Source organism: Pogona vitticeps, chromosome 4, assembly GCF_051106095.1.
Source record: "Pogona vitticeps strain Pit_001003342236 chromosome 4, PviZW2.1, whole genome shotgun sequence".
In the NCBI taxonomy this organism is placed as follows: domain Eukaryota; kingdom Metazoa; phylum Chordata; class Lepidosauria; order Squamata; family Agamidae; genus Pogona; species Pogona vitticeps.
Genome location: NC_135786.1, coordinates 55420361 through 55435951, shown reverse-complemented (window position 1 = coordinate 55435951; position 15591 = coordinate 55420361). Strand labels below are relative to the sequence as shown.

The following is a 15591-nucleotide window of genomic DNA, read 5'->3' as shown; positions in this document are numbered from 1 at the left end:
CGGAAGGGAATTGTCGGCAGGGGACGGTGGCTTCGGGGTCCTTCCGAGGCCACAGCCCACTGCCGACATTTTCCCCCAGCTGAGCAGCGGGGCTTGGATCCGAGCCGCGGTGGCTACCCCAGCCATGGCCGGACTCTAGGGAGTCCAGCCATGGCTGAGGTAGCCGCCGTGGGTCAGATCCAAGCCGCGGGGGGAGAGAGAAAACCGGATAATCCGTTCCAATTGGAACAGATTAACCGGTTTTCAATGCATTCCTATGGGAAATGGTGCTTCACATAACGATGTTTTCACATAACGTTTTTTTTTCTGGAACCAATTAACATCGTTATGCGAGGCACCACTGTATTAAAAAGATGAAACTCATTACAACTGCAAAGAATTGAAACTTCAAAATACTAATTGGTGGAAAAGAGGTTGAATGTGTGGAAGAATCCATCTTTTTAGGTTCACTGGTCAATCAAAATGGGCATTGCAACGACGAAACAAAATGTCAAATCATGCCATGTTGCACAGCAATTGGGAGAATGAATCAAATATGGAAAAGTAAGGATGGGAGCTTGACAACCAAGTGCTGATTAGTTTGCACCATTGTGTTCTCCATAACTACATATGGCTGTCAAAGTTGGATGGTGAAGAAGACGGACAGAAGGATAATTGATTCTTTTGAGCCATGGTGTTGGAGGAGGCTCTGGAAACCAAAATAACAAAATTTGAGACTTATTTATTTTGGCCATGTCATATGATCAACATCATTTTAGAAAGACGTTATGCTCGGAATGGTCAGTGGTAAAAGACAATGAGGACACCAAAGAATGCATTGGCTGGATGTAATCAAAGCAGATACTGCCCAAAATATAAATCAGCTGAAAGAAGCTGTACAAGATCAGAAATCATAGAGAGAGCTGGCTCATGAAATCAAGGGTTGGATATGACTGAATGGATAATTTTTATTCCCTATAGATCATCTGAACCTCTACATAGACATACTGTTTATTTCATGTGATATATAATAATTGTTTTGATGGTGCTAACTGAACTATCCCTTTCAGTCATGGTGGAAAAAAATCAACATTTTTAAAAATCAAATTGACTGAAATCACAATTTATTTTAAACCATAATTTTAATTATATAATTTTTTAAAATTTGAATCATGATTTAAATCAATTTGATTTGATTTAAAATGACCTTGCTTTTAGAGCAATCACAGACGCCCAAAAAGGGCAAAAAAATATTCTGCCTTTTCCCCTTTCTCAATGGGGATACAATGTGGCATATGTGAATCCCTTTTACTTACTTTCAGGGGGCTGAAAATTAGAGGGAAAGTTGGGATGGCATTCTGAGGCCTTAAATAGTATGTACTTGGAGCCACACTGGCGGTTTTTGAAGCTTCTTAGACTGTCTCTTCTGCTCCAGTGCAACTGCTTTGTCTCCGCCTCCTGCTGCCTCCGCCTCCAGATAGGACAAGGAGGACTGAGCTGGAGGTGAACCCCGAGGTGATTGGGTGGATAGGAAAGGGAGCAGCAAGAGGTGCCCAAGAACGTGTGAATGCTCCTTTGCCTCCGCCTCCTGCTGCTGCCTCCACCACCGGAGGGGACAAGCTATGAGCCCTGGATGAGGCACCCAAGCGCACGTGCAAGTGCTCCTTTGCCTCTGCCTCCTTCCGTGTATAAAACGACCCTCAATTTTCCTCTAATTATTTTAGGAAAAAGTGTCATTTCATACACAGAAAAATGTGATATCTTACCTGAAATTCACCTGGCCCTTCACTGGGAATTTTAAATGATTTTTGAAAACATGGCTCTTTGGACAGCCTTCCCCGGAGATCACACCATCATAGCGCAGAGGCTTCTCAGTGCCTATATAATCTGTCCCACCATCTTGCCTTTGAAAATTAGTTTTAGTTATTTTGATGTTGCTTTTTATGTAATCATTACACTTAATGTGAACTGCCCAGAGTTGCCTTGGTAGCCAGTTGGGATGTAAAAAAGCTGAATAGTTAATGAATGAATGAATGAATGAACAAATGCTGAAAATGAAGAAATTGAAATTGTTAAAGATTTAGTATATCTTGGCTCAGTCATCAACCCAAATGGAGACTACAGCCAAGCAATCAGAAGATGACCGAGACTCAGAAGGACAACAATGAAGGAATTAGAAAAGATCATCAAGTGTAAGGATGTGTCACTGGAGATCAAGATCATCCACAATCTTGTGTTTCCAATCACCATGTACTGGTGTGAAAACTGGACAGTAAAAAAGATTACTAGAAAAAAAAGATTCATTTGAAATATGGTGTTAGGAGGAGGGCTGGACTGCTGGAAAGATGAACAAGCCTGAACTATCTATCTATCTCTGGAGGCAAAAAATGATGATGAAACTGAGGCTGTCCTACTTTAGGCACATCACAGGAAGGCAAGTTTCTTTTGAAAAACCATGCTGAGAAAGGTTGAAGGAAGCAGGAAAAAAGGCCAAATATGAGATGGATTGATTCCTTAAGGGAAGCCATAACCTTGACTCTGCAGGAGCTCAGGAGAGCTGGGGACAGGACATTTTTGAAATTGCTCATTCACAGGGTCACCATACATCGGTGGGACCTTCACTGTACATTACAAGAACAAATCCTATTCAGATCAGAGAAAAAAACAAAACAAAAAGAGTAAAGAACCTTGCAGCACATTGAAAACTAGCCACATATTTCAATGTGAGCTTTTGTGGATCAAGTCCACTTTTGATGATCCACAAAAGCTCACATTAATGTATAATACTCTTTAAAAGTGCTACAACATCTCAATCATTTTTTGTTTTGATATGCTTATACAGAATAACACTATTCATATGCATTTGAGGGAAGATAACTGTTTATCTGTGGGACACTGTGTCGCTGTGGGTTAAACCGCAGAAACCTCTGTGCTGCAAGGTCAGAAGACCAGCAGTCATAAGACTGAATCCACATGACGGAGTGAGGTCCCGTCGCTTGTCCCAGCTCCTGCCAACCTAGCAGTTCAAAATGCTAGTAGATGTAAATGCAAGCAGATAAATAGGTACCACCACAGTGGGAAGGTAACGACACTCTGTGTCTAGTTGTGCTGGCCATGTGACCACAGAAACTGTCTACGGACAAACACTGGCTCTACAGCTTGGAGACAGGGATGAGCACCGCACCCTAGAGTCGGACACAACTGGACTAAATGTCAAGGGGAACCTTTACCTAACTGTTAATCTGTTGCAGCAAAACCACAAAAAAGCCTTGTAACACCTTAAAATTTAACAACTTTTATTTGTTGCAACTTTAGTGGACTTTTGTCCTCTTCTATCTAATGAAGTAACTGCAGACCACAAAAGAACATTCAAAAAAACAACTTATGAGGCCCCTTATACTACCAAAATGCAATTTTGCAAGTCTTTGATTGGGTGTCTGGTGTGCAAATGTTCATGCAACCAGCACCATCCAAATGATGCCAACTGCCTGTGCAATTACCATTGTGTGCACAGATGATTCTTAACCTAATATTAGTTTGTACAACATTAATTGTAGCTCATTAAAATCAGTTTCTCAACAGCCAAGGAATAATTCCAATGTTGTTGTTGTTTTTTACACAAATGTAAGTTTATCACATTTGTACTATCTACATGAGTGCTTAGAACAAAGACAACACTTTCATGATTTTTAACTATCTCCATATTCAGGATATTCAATTATTATACCAGCAAAATTATTATGCTTACAATTTAAAGATATTTGCATCTTTAAAATGTTCACAAACTCATGTTTAAAAAAGGTTTTGTCTTCAGACATGTGACACGTATATCACAGCTGTGCGTGTTATTGAAGACTTCACAGAGGCTGAATAGCTGTGGAGAAAGAGGTTGACAGTTAATTCCCATTGTGCCTCCTGGGAGAACAGCCGTCTCCATGGCCTTGGGCAAGCTGCAGTCTCAGGGCACCCCCAGAAGAAGGGAGTGGTAAACCACTTCTGAGTATTCTCTATATAGAAAATCCTGAAAAGGGTTGCCATAAGTCAGAAACTGTTTTTAAATTTGTAATGCTGCCCAGAGTAGCCCTTTGGTCTAGATGGGTTGGATAGAAATTCAATAAAATAAATAAGAACTGACTCGACGGCATGCAATTATTATTTATTACAGAGAATATGTAGCCTTTTCCAACCTCACATTATACCTCACAGGTAACCAAAAGTTCTTTTTCCATTCTCCATGACATTATTTCAATAATCAGCACAACAATAATGATGCATTTATTAGTCTTTAAATGACACAAAACTTCTTGTTTTACTAATAAATACCTACCCTATATTATTACTGAGGCCATACCCACAATCCTAAAGGACATTCCAAAGGCCGTAAAATGTTCTGACCCTCTTCTCCAATACTGGAGAGACCTCTGACCTCCAAATCCTTTTCTAGTAATAATTGACACTTTATGATCTTGACTTCTCTGATGCTAGAACGGTGGCAGTCTGTGAGCCATAGGAGACTGTAGGAATGCCCAGGACCCATAGCCCTGCTCCTGTTCCCACCTCTGGAATTGGAAACAATGCACAACTGTCCTGGAAACATATACTATTCCTCTCCCATTGTAACTTGGGGAGTGGTGTGGAACTTTAAAAATAAGGGAAACAAAAGAGGCTTTCTTCTTGGTAGAGCTTTGGGTAACATGGTTCATCCATCTTTACCTCTTCAAGGATCTGCTTGCCTGTTCATATTTAAAACCAACCTTTTAAGCAGAGATTTATATCACCTCCACCAAGTATAAATCAGACATTATTCTTATTCGCTCTTGCAGTTCAGGCAAATGTGAACAATGGCACATGGTATTTAATCCATGTGTTCAAGAGCATTAAAGACAAGCCTAATGGGCAAACCTTGCTTTTGCTGTGGGAAGGGGATGAAGACACACTACAAAATTGACAGCTATACCATGTTTAAATTCAAGTGCAAGAGAAAAATCAATTTCCTTTTATAAAGGGATTTTTCTCGGGTTGAGTCATAGTATAGATGCATATTGTATTTGCTAATTCTTTAACATATTATGCTCCCTCAATAGGGATCTCCTCTTACACAGATCTACAATATTCTCAATAACAGACAGCAATATTCCTGTGAGACCAATTTCTAATGATTCAAGCATATGAAAATATACCAACTACTAACAGGATGAGTAAAACGGGGGTTGCCTTTGTAGTTAAGAAGATGGGAATGCTCATAAAAAGCCTTTATTACACAGTTTCTTATTTTAGAGTACCCGTCTCCCGCAGGCTGGAATTTAAGAAAGAAACAGGCAGGTTCACACTGAATGCTGACCCCTGTGGTATTCAATTAGAGTGTACGGTCTCAAATTGTCCTGAATAAAGTCTGGAAGGAAATAAAAAACCCTGACCTAGCTGGACAGCAATAGCCACGTGAAGGGCCCCATTTTGGGCACAGCTTAGTACTACTGGGTTATGAGGGAGGCCACTAGTTCTCTCCAGGAATGCAACCCCATGAGGCAACTTTCTTACAGGGAGCGGCCCGTGGGCTTCCCTACCTATAGTCGGCACGTTCTCTACCTCTTGGTCAAGTCTACACAGGGGTAAGTCCCAGAGGCTTCCCTGGCGGCCTAAGGGTCACCGTGCCGAGCAAGGAACGGCCCTAACTAACCCTACTCGGGACTGCTCCATGACGGGGACCTTCCCGACTACCCCCGGCCGCATTAGCCACCCATCCCCGCCTCGACATAGGATCCGGAGCTCCAACGGGCCCCAGCCACTCGCTGCCCCAGCGCTCGCCCAGCCCTAGCCCGCGCGCGGCCTTCTGACTGGCCACTCGGCCCCGCCAATCCCGGCTCTTGGGCCGGCGCTCGGGGGCTCCATATTGGCTGCTCGCACTCACCGTGGCTTGCTCCCCCGGTTCGGGTCCCGCTCTGATTGGCTCCGCCACCGGTCCCCGAAACCCAATCAGCGCCTCCACTCTGCCGCCGCGCAAAATGGCGCCCAACCCCCGAAGCCCAACAAAGAGAAGACGAGAGTGCCCCTGCGCAGGCGCCGCCGGAGAGCTCCTCCCTCCGAAGCTTGCGCCTGTTTAACAGTCTGTGCGCATGCGCCAGCGCCGTTAGTTCCGTCGTCTGATCGAGTCAGTGTTTTTATTCTTTTTCAGTCCTTGTACTTCAGAAATTTGGTGTACGCATGTGCACAACAGGGGTGTTTTTTTGGTACTTTTTTTCGATAGTAATTTGTGCCCCCCCTTTATACCGTGAATGCCTGTGGCGATGCCATAGAGCTTTCTGCCTAGAAAGGCCTACAGTTGGTAGCAGCCATTTTGTGTTTTTCTTTTGGGGGGAATTAAACACGATTTTCAAAACAGGCTTAGAAGGCAGTTAGCAGAAGGAAGGTCTCGCTCTTGGCGTTGTGGGCAGTGTTGTTACTTCCCTGGTTTTCTCACAGACGGCTCTTGCGAGGGAGGGGGTGGCTGGGAGCCGATGTTGTGTTGTGAAGATGTCTGAAAGAGTTGCTTTTGGAAGCAGAGTTAGGTGGCGCCCTTTTAATAATGTATTGTTTAACTTTATCCCCGGACGTTATAGGCACATGCATTGTGCTCAAACCCTTGGGTGCCGGCATGCAATATCGTGAAGAAGAATAGACCCGCCTGGGGTCATTTTAAGGAGAAAGGCAGGGTAAAAATATTTTCAATAAATAGATCCCTAAATTAAAAGACTTAAGTTTCACCCGTTTCTCAAAACGCGCACGGTATTGCCAGCCGCTCCCCGATATTTACTGAGTTTTCAGTTTTCCCCTCCCCTTTTGTTTTTCCGTTTTTATTCAGATTTGAACGATTTTTCCAATATGGAAATGTCCCATTCTTTTCTAGTCCTTGCATCTGAAGAAATCCCGAAAAGGCCTCCCAGGCTATCATGGCCAGCACCCAGACTGCAAAAGAAGAAAGGGTGCGTAGTGGACTTCGTTACAACTAAATTGTCCTGGAGTTGGGGACTGGTGTCGCTGCAAAAGCCAGGATATTTTTTTCTAGCGATCGTGCAGTTATGACGCACGGAGATATATAATTTAGGATATTTGTTTTCTGTGAGAGAGATTATGAGTTTTATTCTTAAGAGTATGTGAATAAAAGCCTGCTGGGTCTTTATGTGAATTCTTTGGGTTTGGTACACCATACAGTACAGTATGTATAGTAATGAGCGGGGTGGGGATAGGGTTCTTTTATCTTTTCAGTCAGGTCCCAGAGTACCTCAGCTTGGGTGGCCACTGGCCATTACTGGCTGAGGGATATTCAGAGTTGTAGTAGCGCAAAACAAGTTTTACTGGTTATCAATGCTCAACTTCTTTTGTTTTTGTTTCTTGTTATGTGCTGTCAAGTCGCTTAGGACCTATGGCGACCCTATGAATGAGTGATATCCTGCCCTCAACTGCCCTCCTCAGCTCTTGTAAACTCAAGCTTATGACTTTCGCTAGGGAGTCAGTTCATCTTGAATTTGGTCTTCCTCTTCTTCTGCTGTCTTCTGCCTTTTCCAGCATTATTGTCTTTTCCAGAGAATCCTGCCTTTTGTTTTTGTAAAAGTATGTAAACTGGCTCTGTTTGTTAAAAGCTTAATGTAGCTTTGCTGAAAAACAGTAGAAGCTGTCTTCTCAGTTCTCAAGTTCAGCTTCTTTCCCTTACTCTGGTACAGTTAAAAGAGCCATGAAGCCCTGGCTTCTAAAGCTGCTAATGGAGTTCTATAAATGACACCTTGTTGTATACTTTAAAAATTGTTCATTTATCAATTGGCAGTTTCCCTGAATTGCTGAGAAAATCTAGCATAACTAATATTCTGCCATAATGTGTACAAACCCCCTGAAAGTCAATCCTATATTGGCCTTCAGAAGGTTTTTCTTTATTGAATAATGTACAGTGGTGCCTCGCATAACGTTTTTAATTGGTTCCAAAAAAAAAACCTTATGCGAAAAAACTTTATGCGAAACACCATTTCCCATAGAGATGCATTGGAAACCGGTTAATCCGTTCCAATAAGCACGGATTGCCGTCCTTAAGCGAAAAAACCCATAGGAAACATCGTTAAACGATACAATGTATCCTCCATTGGAATGTATTGTAGCTGACTCAATACGTTTCAATGGCTTTGTGAAGTCAATTTTTGCAAAATTAAGTGTGTCATAAAAGGGTCAAAAATGGTTTTAAATGCTTGGATTAGCTTCTGCACCCTCTAAAACGGATGCAAAAGTTAATTTGGCTTTGATCTGACTTTTCGTTAATTAATGGTGAATTTTTTTCCCCCAACTTTTGACAGCTGTCAAAATCTGACAGCTCCATTAATTCCTATGGGGGAAGAAAAAATTCACAAAAAATTAATGAAGACTCAGCAACTGTTCTAAATTCTTGGGTTCGTTAGAGGACCCCCTAAGTTGTATGCAAACCTGATTTGGCTTTGATCTGAACTTTCGTTAATTTTTTGTAAATTGTTTTCTCCCCCATAGGAAAGCATGGAGCTGTCAGATTTTGACAGGTCCATTGGTTCCTATGGGCCAAAAAACAAAAATTCACAAAAAATTAACGAAACGTCAGATCAAAGCCAAATCAGGTTTGCACATGACTTAAGGGGTCCTCTAACGAATCCAAGCATTTAGAACCGTTTTGGACCCTTCTAAGACACTTTTTAAATTGAAAACAAAAAAACGTTAAGCGAAGCAGGGGACCTAAAACCAAAAACGTTAAGCGAAGCATGGTCCCAAAAACGCTATGCAAAAATCGCCCATAGGGAAAAACGTTATACGAAGCACAATCTGCCTCTGAAAAAATAAACGTTAAGCGAAAAAAACGTTAAACGAAGCAAACGTTAAGCGAGGCACCACTGTATTTCCTTGAAGGCAATATGCACATACTGGACTAAAAAGTGTTAACTATAGCAATCTCCTTATTCTAAAAATGTTAACAAAGTAATTGTGGAAGGACACAGATAATTTAGGATTGGATACATAGCCACACAATTCCCTCTTATTCTGCCTAATTGAGATCTTCTAGGAAGGCTCTCCAGTTGTTTTCACATAATCTGAGAGCTCTTTGTTTTCTCTATGAGAAGGACATTTAGTGAATTAATTCCCCTCCTGTGGAATTGTCTTTCAAATGAGGTCAGGCACTTGTATATACTTCTCTATTTTATTTTATTTTTTTGGTGTGACTTTGATACCTGTATTTTCAAATTGTACCCAATATAGTCGATAGTGAACTAGAACTCAGTAGCCCTGGGCTTGAATCCTCCTTCAGCCATGGAGTGGTGGTTGGAACAAGTAAACCCTCACCTAAATATCTCACCTTGAAAGCCCTGTTAGGGTTGTTATAAGTTCCAACTTATGGACAAAATGGCAAGGTGGGCAAGATGTCTAGACCTAAGGCACATAGATTCAGTGACCAAATCCTGTTGCTTAGCTTAGTAAATTGCAAAGGAGTAACCCCATGGAATCAATAGGGATTTAGTGAGTAAACCCCCTATGTAAGTTCCATTTATCTAAATGGGCCTACTCTAATTTTAATTCACTGTATGATGTTGGCCATCCCTGTTGTCCTAGTCTATCCATTGGGTCTTGTTTCTGAATGAATGTGTTCATTTTATTCAGAATCCCCTTTTAATTGAAGCTGTTGGTGTTTTAAAGCGTGTTGTAACTCAACTGCTTTTTGCCTCATTCCTTACCTTTTTTGTTTTTAAATCAGATTAAGTACATGCAGGGAGATCTTTTTACTTGTCCTGGAACAGATTCCTTGGCTCACTGTATCAGTGAGGACTGTCACATGAGTGCTGGCATAGCTGCAGTTTTTAAGAAGAAGTTTGGTGGTGTTCAGGAGCTCTTAAACCAACGTAAGTGGCACTGGCAAGCTAGAGCAATTTATAAAGTAAAAAGTAACATTCAAATTTATGTATCATTGTCAAATTACCTAACGGTATTGGATTACATTGCTTTTGAATTGTGCTGGAGGAGGCTCTTGAGAGTCCCCTGGACTGCAAGGAGAACAAACCTATCCGTTCTGAAGGAAATCAACCCTAAGTGGTCATCGGAAGGACAGATCCTGAAGCTGAAGCTCCAATACTTTGGCCATCTCATGAGAAGACTCCCTGGAAAAGACCCTGCTGTTGGGAAAGTGTGAAGGCAAGAGGAGAAAGGGCCAACAGAAGACAAAATGGTTGGACAGTGTCGTTGAAGTTTCCAACAAAAATTTGACCCAATTCCAGGAGGTAGTGGAAGACAGGAGGGCCTGGTATGCTCTGGTCCGTGGGGTCATGAAGAGCCAGAAACAAGTTAACAACTAAACAACAACAAAAATTGGATTAAATATAGTGAAATATGTGTTTACTAAAATCAAATTATTTCCGTAATCTTGGTGTCAGAATTGTCTCCCATTGAGGATTGTGTCATCCTTAAGGAGTATAAAATACTATTCGCAACCCTCATATTGAACTTTTGAAATCAGAAATATTACTGATTATTCTGGCAATAAAGGCCAAGTTTCAGATCTTATAGGCAAATGTATTTATGTGTATATGAGGATTTCTATTGACTTTTATACTGTATGCATATTGGTGGATAGTTTCAAATTTACTTACGCTTAATCAGTGAATTATGTCAGTGGAAGACTACTCCAGGTTCCAGTATTTGTTGGCCTTCAAATGATTTGGAGTGCTAGTGAGCTTGTGACCCAGCTGACATCATGTGAGTGTATGAGCTGTTGTCTTTATAAGATAGGCATATAGTTGTTGTCCTCTGCCCAATAGCAGCCCCTGCTTCTTTTTGAGCAACTAAAGTTGCATACACAGAACATGCTACATATACATCTGCATATTGAAATATTTGCCTTCTTTCTGCCTTTACATGTTCCTTATCTGGATTACAAATCACTAAAACAGCCTGAACATGAGGGTCAAAAACAGTTGCAGGGCTTCAGTCATCCAGAAATGGTATATTTAGCAAGAGGTGCAGGAACCACACAATACTAACCTTCCTCTGTCCTTAACTTCAAAGGACTGTACTGACAGCGCATAAATCCATCAGTATGCCACGAGTTTCAGGTTTGATATTTGAATGTGTGTGTTTTGTGAAATACATGTTGTGTATTTTTGTATATTTTGAGTTGGTATATTAGCATTTTGGTATATTTTCTTGATGTCAACTCATTCAGTAATAATCTGGTCTACAGTATATGCTAACGTAGAGAACACTGCCTTATTCAAATTTGGATTATGATCCAGTTTTTAGAATGAATCGTATGAGCATTGGTGTGGTTGGCATTTCTAGCTTTGAAGCTACTGATTTGTATATCGCTGCACGAATCTAAACCATGCACACAAACATTTCATGTTTTCCCCAACTACATCATTTTTAGATTTTCTGCAAGCTGGTTGGGTAGATTATTACTTGTCTATGCATACTTGTATAGAGTTGCACCTGATTGCCTGAAAAGAACAGTTTTTTGCTGCAACAGTTTTATAAAATAATTTGGAAGGTTCTGGAAAATGTTCATTTCTACAGTGTTTTAGAGCATCAGCAATGCATGAGTTTAACAATTATTTTCCTACTATCTTAGAAAAGAAGACTGGAGATGTGGCTATTTTGAAGAGGGATGATCGATATGTGTACTATCTGGTAAGGGGATACAGTATGTGGTACAAGTTAAGAAATATAGACTGTTTCTAGCAGGGAATGCATGCAAAATTACATTTTTGCATTTTCATGTGTATTTTGTGAATCAGACTTGCCTCATCTTCATAAACTAATCTTACTGCAATAACAGTTCCTACTTACGTAGATCTTTCGTGTAACAACATTGGTGCTATATTTGCTTTTATGTGCTGTCAGATTGTAACCAACTTGTAGCAACCCTAATAGGGATTTCAAGGTAAGATATTTAAGGAGTGGTTTTACCAGTTTCACTCCTCCAATGAGTTTCCGTGGGGGAGCAGGGATTCAAACCCAGGCCAACAAAGTCCTAGCCTATTGCTCTATCCACTACATGGATATTGTTCTGTACTAGCTAGCAAATCTCAAGTACTGTGTACAATCAAGTATTATTATTACAACTAGTGGATGTGCTTTAAGTCTTACTAGAAAATATTCAGTGCCTCAAGGATGTGGTAATCTGAGATTTGCATTTCAAATTCAAGCTAATCACCATGAAGAAAAACTTAATGAAAGTTAATGGAATTCTTCTAAATAAAAATATGTTTATGATTTGAATGTACATTTTCTTGACATGCCTTTCTTAAGATGAATGATGAATTGTAGAAGACTGATGAAGAATAAAATGTCATGTTTCTTACTGCATTTTATTGTCATTATACATAGAGGTACACCCCATTTTGGTATTCCATATATATTCCATATGTACAGGACAGGAAGTCCCATTGGCACACATCTAGCAGAATCATATCTGAGTTTTTGAGTCATAATTTCCTAAACACTTATGCGGTAGAACATTTGCTTCCTTCTCTGAGTTGTATTTGTAATCTGAAATACAGTTGTCTTAGTCTGTGTGATGAGTTCTTCCAGAACAGATATAAAGTGCATCTTGATAGAAATAGTTATGCCTACGGTTTTAGAACTAAAAACACTTTGTATCTTTATATATTCTCAAAAATGATGATGATTCACAGATCCAAATAATTAGTTTGAAATGGTATTTTGTCAAGTTGTAAATACTATGTTTAACGTTTTTATGGTATTTATTATACTGCTGTTTGTGCTGTGAACATTGGTCTGATTTGCAACTCTGCTGTTCTAGATTTCAACTTGAATTTTTTAATCATAGCAAATACTGCCATATATTTGTTTGGAAAACTGTATAGCTCAGCAGATTAAAGTGCTTGGTTGCAAATCTAGGGGTTGGGAGTTTGAACCTTCAATGTGTCTTCTGACAGAGGGGCCAGTTGAATTCATCCAGTGTGTGTTATGTGCCCCACCACTCTAGCTTTGGCAAGCTGCATAGTCCCAAAGCACCACCAGGGGGACAGACTGCTAAACCACTTCCAAGTACATACTGTACAGTACTTCATATTTAGAAGATCCTTGGGGAGTCACCAAAAGTTGGAATCAACTTGATAGCATATTAATGATTCCGGATAACTAAATTATAAAATAGTGTGTTTGTATGAACTGCCTTTAAGTAGAATAAAGTACTGGCTAAGTGAAACATACTGAATCTAGTATAGAGATTCTTTACATGATCATGTTTACTCAGATGTTCTGTGGGACCTGCTCTAACTGCAGTCCTTAACATTTTTACTAGGGTAAATTCAGTTTGACTTTTTAGATGTTTACTATGAACTGTAAAGGTGTTTAATAAAGTATGGCTAATCTGCATTTAACTTTTACTCGCTTTCAGATTACAAAGAGCAAATACTTTTATAAACCTACATATGACAATTTACGGAAGAGTTTAGAAGCTATGAAAATTCATTCTTTGAAGAATGCTGTAACTCGCATTTCTATGCCTAAGTAAGCAAAAGTTATGTTGGAAAATGGATGTAAAATTTTTCATGCAGACATATGCAGTGGTATGTTATTAACTAGAGATCTTCAAACACACTTTTACTTAATGTATTTGCGAAGACTTTCACGGCCGGGATCTAATGGTTGTTGTGGGTTTTTCGGGCTCAGAGGACAGTGCTGTCCTCTGAAGATGCCGGCCACAGAGATTGGCGAAACGTTAGGAAGAACAACCTTCAGAACACGGCCAAAGAGCCTGAAAAACCCACAATAACTATTTTACTTAATTTTTTTCTGGGGATCTGAAATTTCTACTTAAAAGAACAAAGTTCCACAGTTGCTGGGTATATTTGCATGTCATGGTGAGTAGTTGTTTACATTAACTGTATTGTGTTGATGCTTAAGGCACAACATGCAAGCAGGGTGCAAACAAACTATGCCTTTCTTCCTTATTTCTGATTTGTTTCAGTTCACCTGCTTCTCTGTTCCTGTTTCAGAATCAGCAGTGGGGGAACAAGTCAGGAACAAACTGTTGTGAAATCAGAGGTCACAGCAAGCTATAGCTTAAAGAAGCTGGAGTTCGTAAATTTTCAACAAATAATTGGTTCTAATTGTTATTTGCCATGGTCAACAAACCATGGCTTGTTAGCAGAAACAGATTTGCATATGACAACAAGCCAGCTTTCAATATGGCATGTTGTGGCTTGTCATAACATGGTTCAAAGGCAAGAGACCGAGTCCAGCTTTGTCTTTTTATTTCTGGAGGATAACTTAGTTCTGTGTAAGAGGCAGCTGATTGAAACATCTAAATTCCATAACCAATTATAGCAAATGAATACATGTTTTGTAGTATTATTTCTTGTTTTTTGTATTACATGTAAATTAATGATAGGCCATTCAGACATAATATCAACCAAATCATGAATAAGCCATCACTGAATGGTCTTAGTGCTCTCACTTCCCTTTGTGAACCAGTTCTTTCCTCCACTTCCTAATCTGTAGCAACTACCATATAGGATGGCATTTAAACCAGAAGAACTGTTGTTGCTCCAAACCATGTAATTCATCTTTATGATTTAGAGGCAGGCTAGTTCTTTCCAGTAATAATAATTTGCTGTATTTGGCTATTTTGACAAAGTAAAGTTGCTGTGAACTAGGAAACAAGGGAGGAAATCGAACCCTGTGAGAAGAGAAAGGAATTAGTGCAAAATTTCATTCATGATGCTCAGATCATGCAGAGACCTCAGACATGCATCTTAGAAATGATGGGCACTGGTTAATTGCAGACAGACCTACTATATTCCTTTCATGGTGATGTACCTTTGGTTTCCTGTCAAAAACTTTAGTAATCTTAATTGTGTATACTTGGAAGCAAGTCCCATCAGTAGAATAAACTTCAAAGTAATAAAAATGGTATACAAAGTCCTAGGGTATTCTTTTAGTGTGAATTAATAATTGTGGGTGAGGAGCTTGTTGTCATTTTATATTTTTGTCAAATACATAAGTCTACACTGTTACAGTTTATATTTATAGTTTACATTTACCCGTACTTTGGTATTGCCTTTGTACATTCTATAAATTGAACTGGAAAATTCTCAAAATACTTGCATTCTTTATTTTCCAGGATTGGGTGTGGGCTTGACCGCCTGGATTGGAATAAAGTTTCAACAATGCTTGAAGAAGTATTTGAAGATACAGATGTTTACATTACAGTTTATACACTTTAATTCTTAGGTTTTATTTTCCTGTTCATTACATTGTATACCTGTAATTGTTTTGACAGTGGAATACACAATTGAATTTTCCTTTCATCTTCCAGACAGTTCTCACTGTGTGCAGTCATAGACTATTTGCAGAAAATTATGGCTTACATCTTTAGGACTATTCTGTCGAGCTAACATGTCTGTCCTTCATTTGATTGAATCAGTTAGATTGATAAACAAATATTTGCATTGCTGTTGGTTATAGCTGGATGTTCTGTATGATCTTGTTTTTCCAATTAAATGTCAAAATTATGGTGTTCCGTTGCTCAACTAGTGAAGATATATATGTGGACAGTTAAAAGAAATGGCATTTTCCTTTTTATTTTTATGTAAATAAAATGCATTTTCTAAA

At 39.7% G+C, this 15591-nt stretch overlaps 2 protein-coding genes across 30 annotated transcripts in view; one reads left to right on the top strand and one right to left on the bottom strand.

The window, feature by feature from the left end:
• Window positions 1-6021, bottom strand: part of NFYA (nuclear transcription factor Y subunit alpha) — a 19359-nt gene extending 13338 nt beyond the window's left edge. For 8 of the 9 annotated variants that reach the window (XM_020795609.3, XM_020795644.3, XM_020795627.3 and 5 more), the window contains exon 1: window positions 5888-6021. The gene's annotated coding sequence lies outside the window, so the exon portion shown is untranslated. Of the gene's footprint in view, window positions 1-4306; window positions 5796-5887 lie in introns of those variants that run through there. The other variant, XM_020795618.3, reaches the window with a different exon arrangement.
• On the top strand, window positions 5993-15591 carry OARD1 (O-acyl-ADP-ribose deacylase 1). Of its 21 annotated transcripts, XM_078392741.1 has the most exons (8): window positions 6315-6402; window positions 6576-6668; window positions 6863-6938; window positions 7366-7566; window positions 9713-9857; window positions 11579-11637; window positions 13373-13485; window positions 15101-15591. In XM_078392741.1, exons 5-8 carry the CDS (start codon window positions 9722-9724, stop codon window positions 15201-15203), a joined length of 411 nt encoding a protein of 136 aa, XP_078248867.1. In that variant the 5' UTR covers window positions 6315-6402; window positions 6576-6668; window positions 6863-6938; window positions 7366-7566; window positions 9713-9721; the 3' UTR covers window positions 15204-15591. The 21 variants fall into 21 exon arrangements, with proteins under 21 accessions (XP_020651398.1, XP_078248868.1, XP_078248862.1 ...); XM_078392742.1 differs by lacking the exons at window positions 6315-6402; window positions 6576-6668 and adding an exon at window positions 6074-6127; XM_078392736.1 differs by lacking the exons at window positions 6315-6402; window positions 7366-7566 and adding an exon at window positions 6081-6127.

Excerpts from the sequence above, each read along its gene's own strand:
- OARD1 (XM_072997431.2), top strand. The coding sequence starts at position 9,076 with ATGAGAAGGACATTTAGTGAATTAATTCCCCTCCTGTGGAATTGTCTT. Across the intron at positions 11,638-13,372 it reads ATCGATATGTGTACTATCTG|ATTACAAAGAGCAAATACTT; the intron begins GTAAGGGGATAC and ends ACTCGCTTTCAG. Across the intron at positions 13,486-15,100 it reads ACTCGCATTTCTATGCCTAA|GATTGGGTGTGGGCTTGACC; the intron begins GTAAGCAAAAGT and ends TTTATTTTCCAG.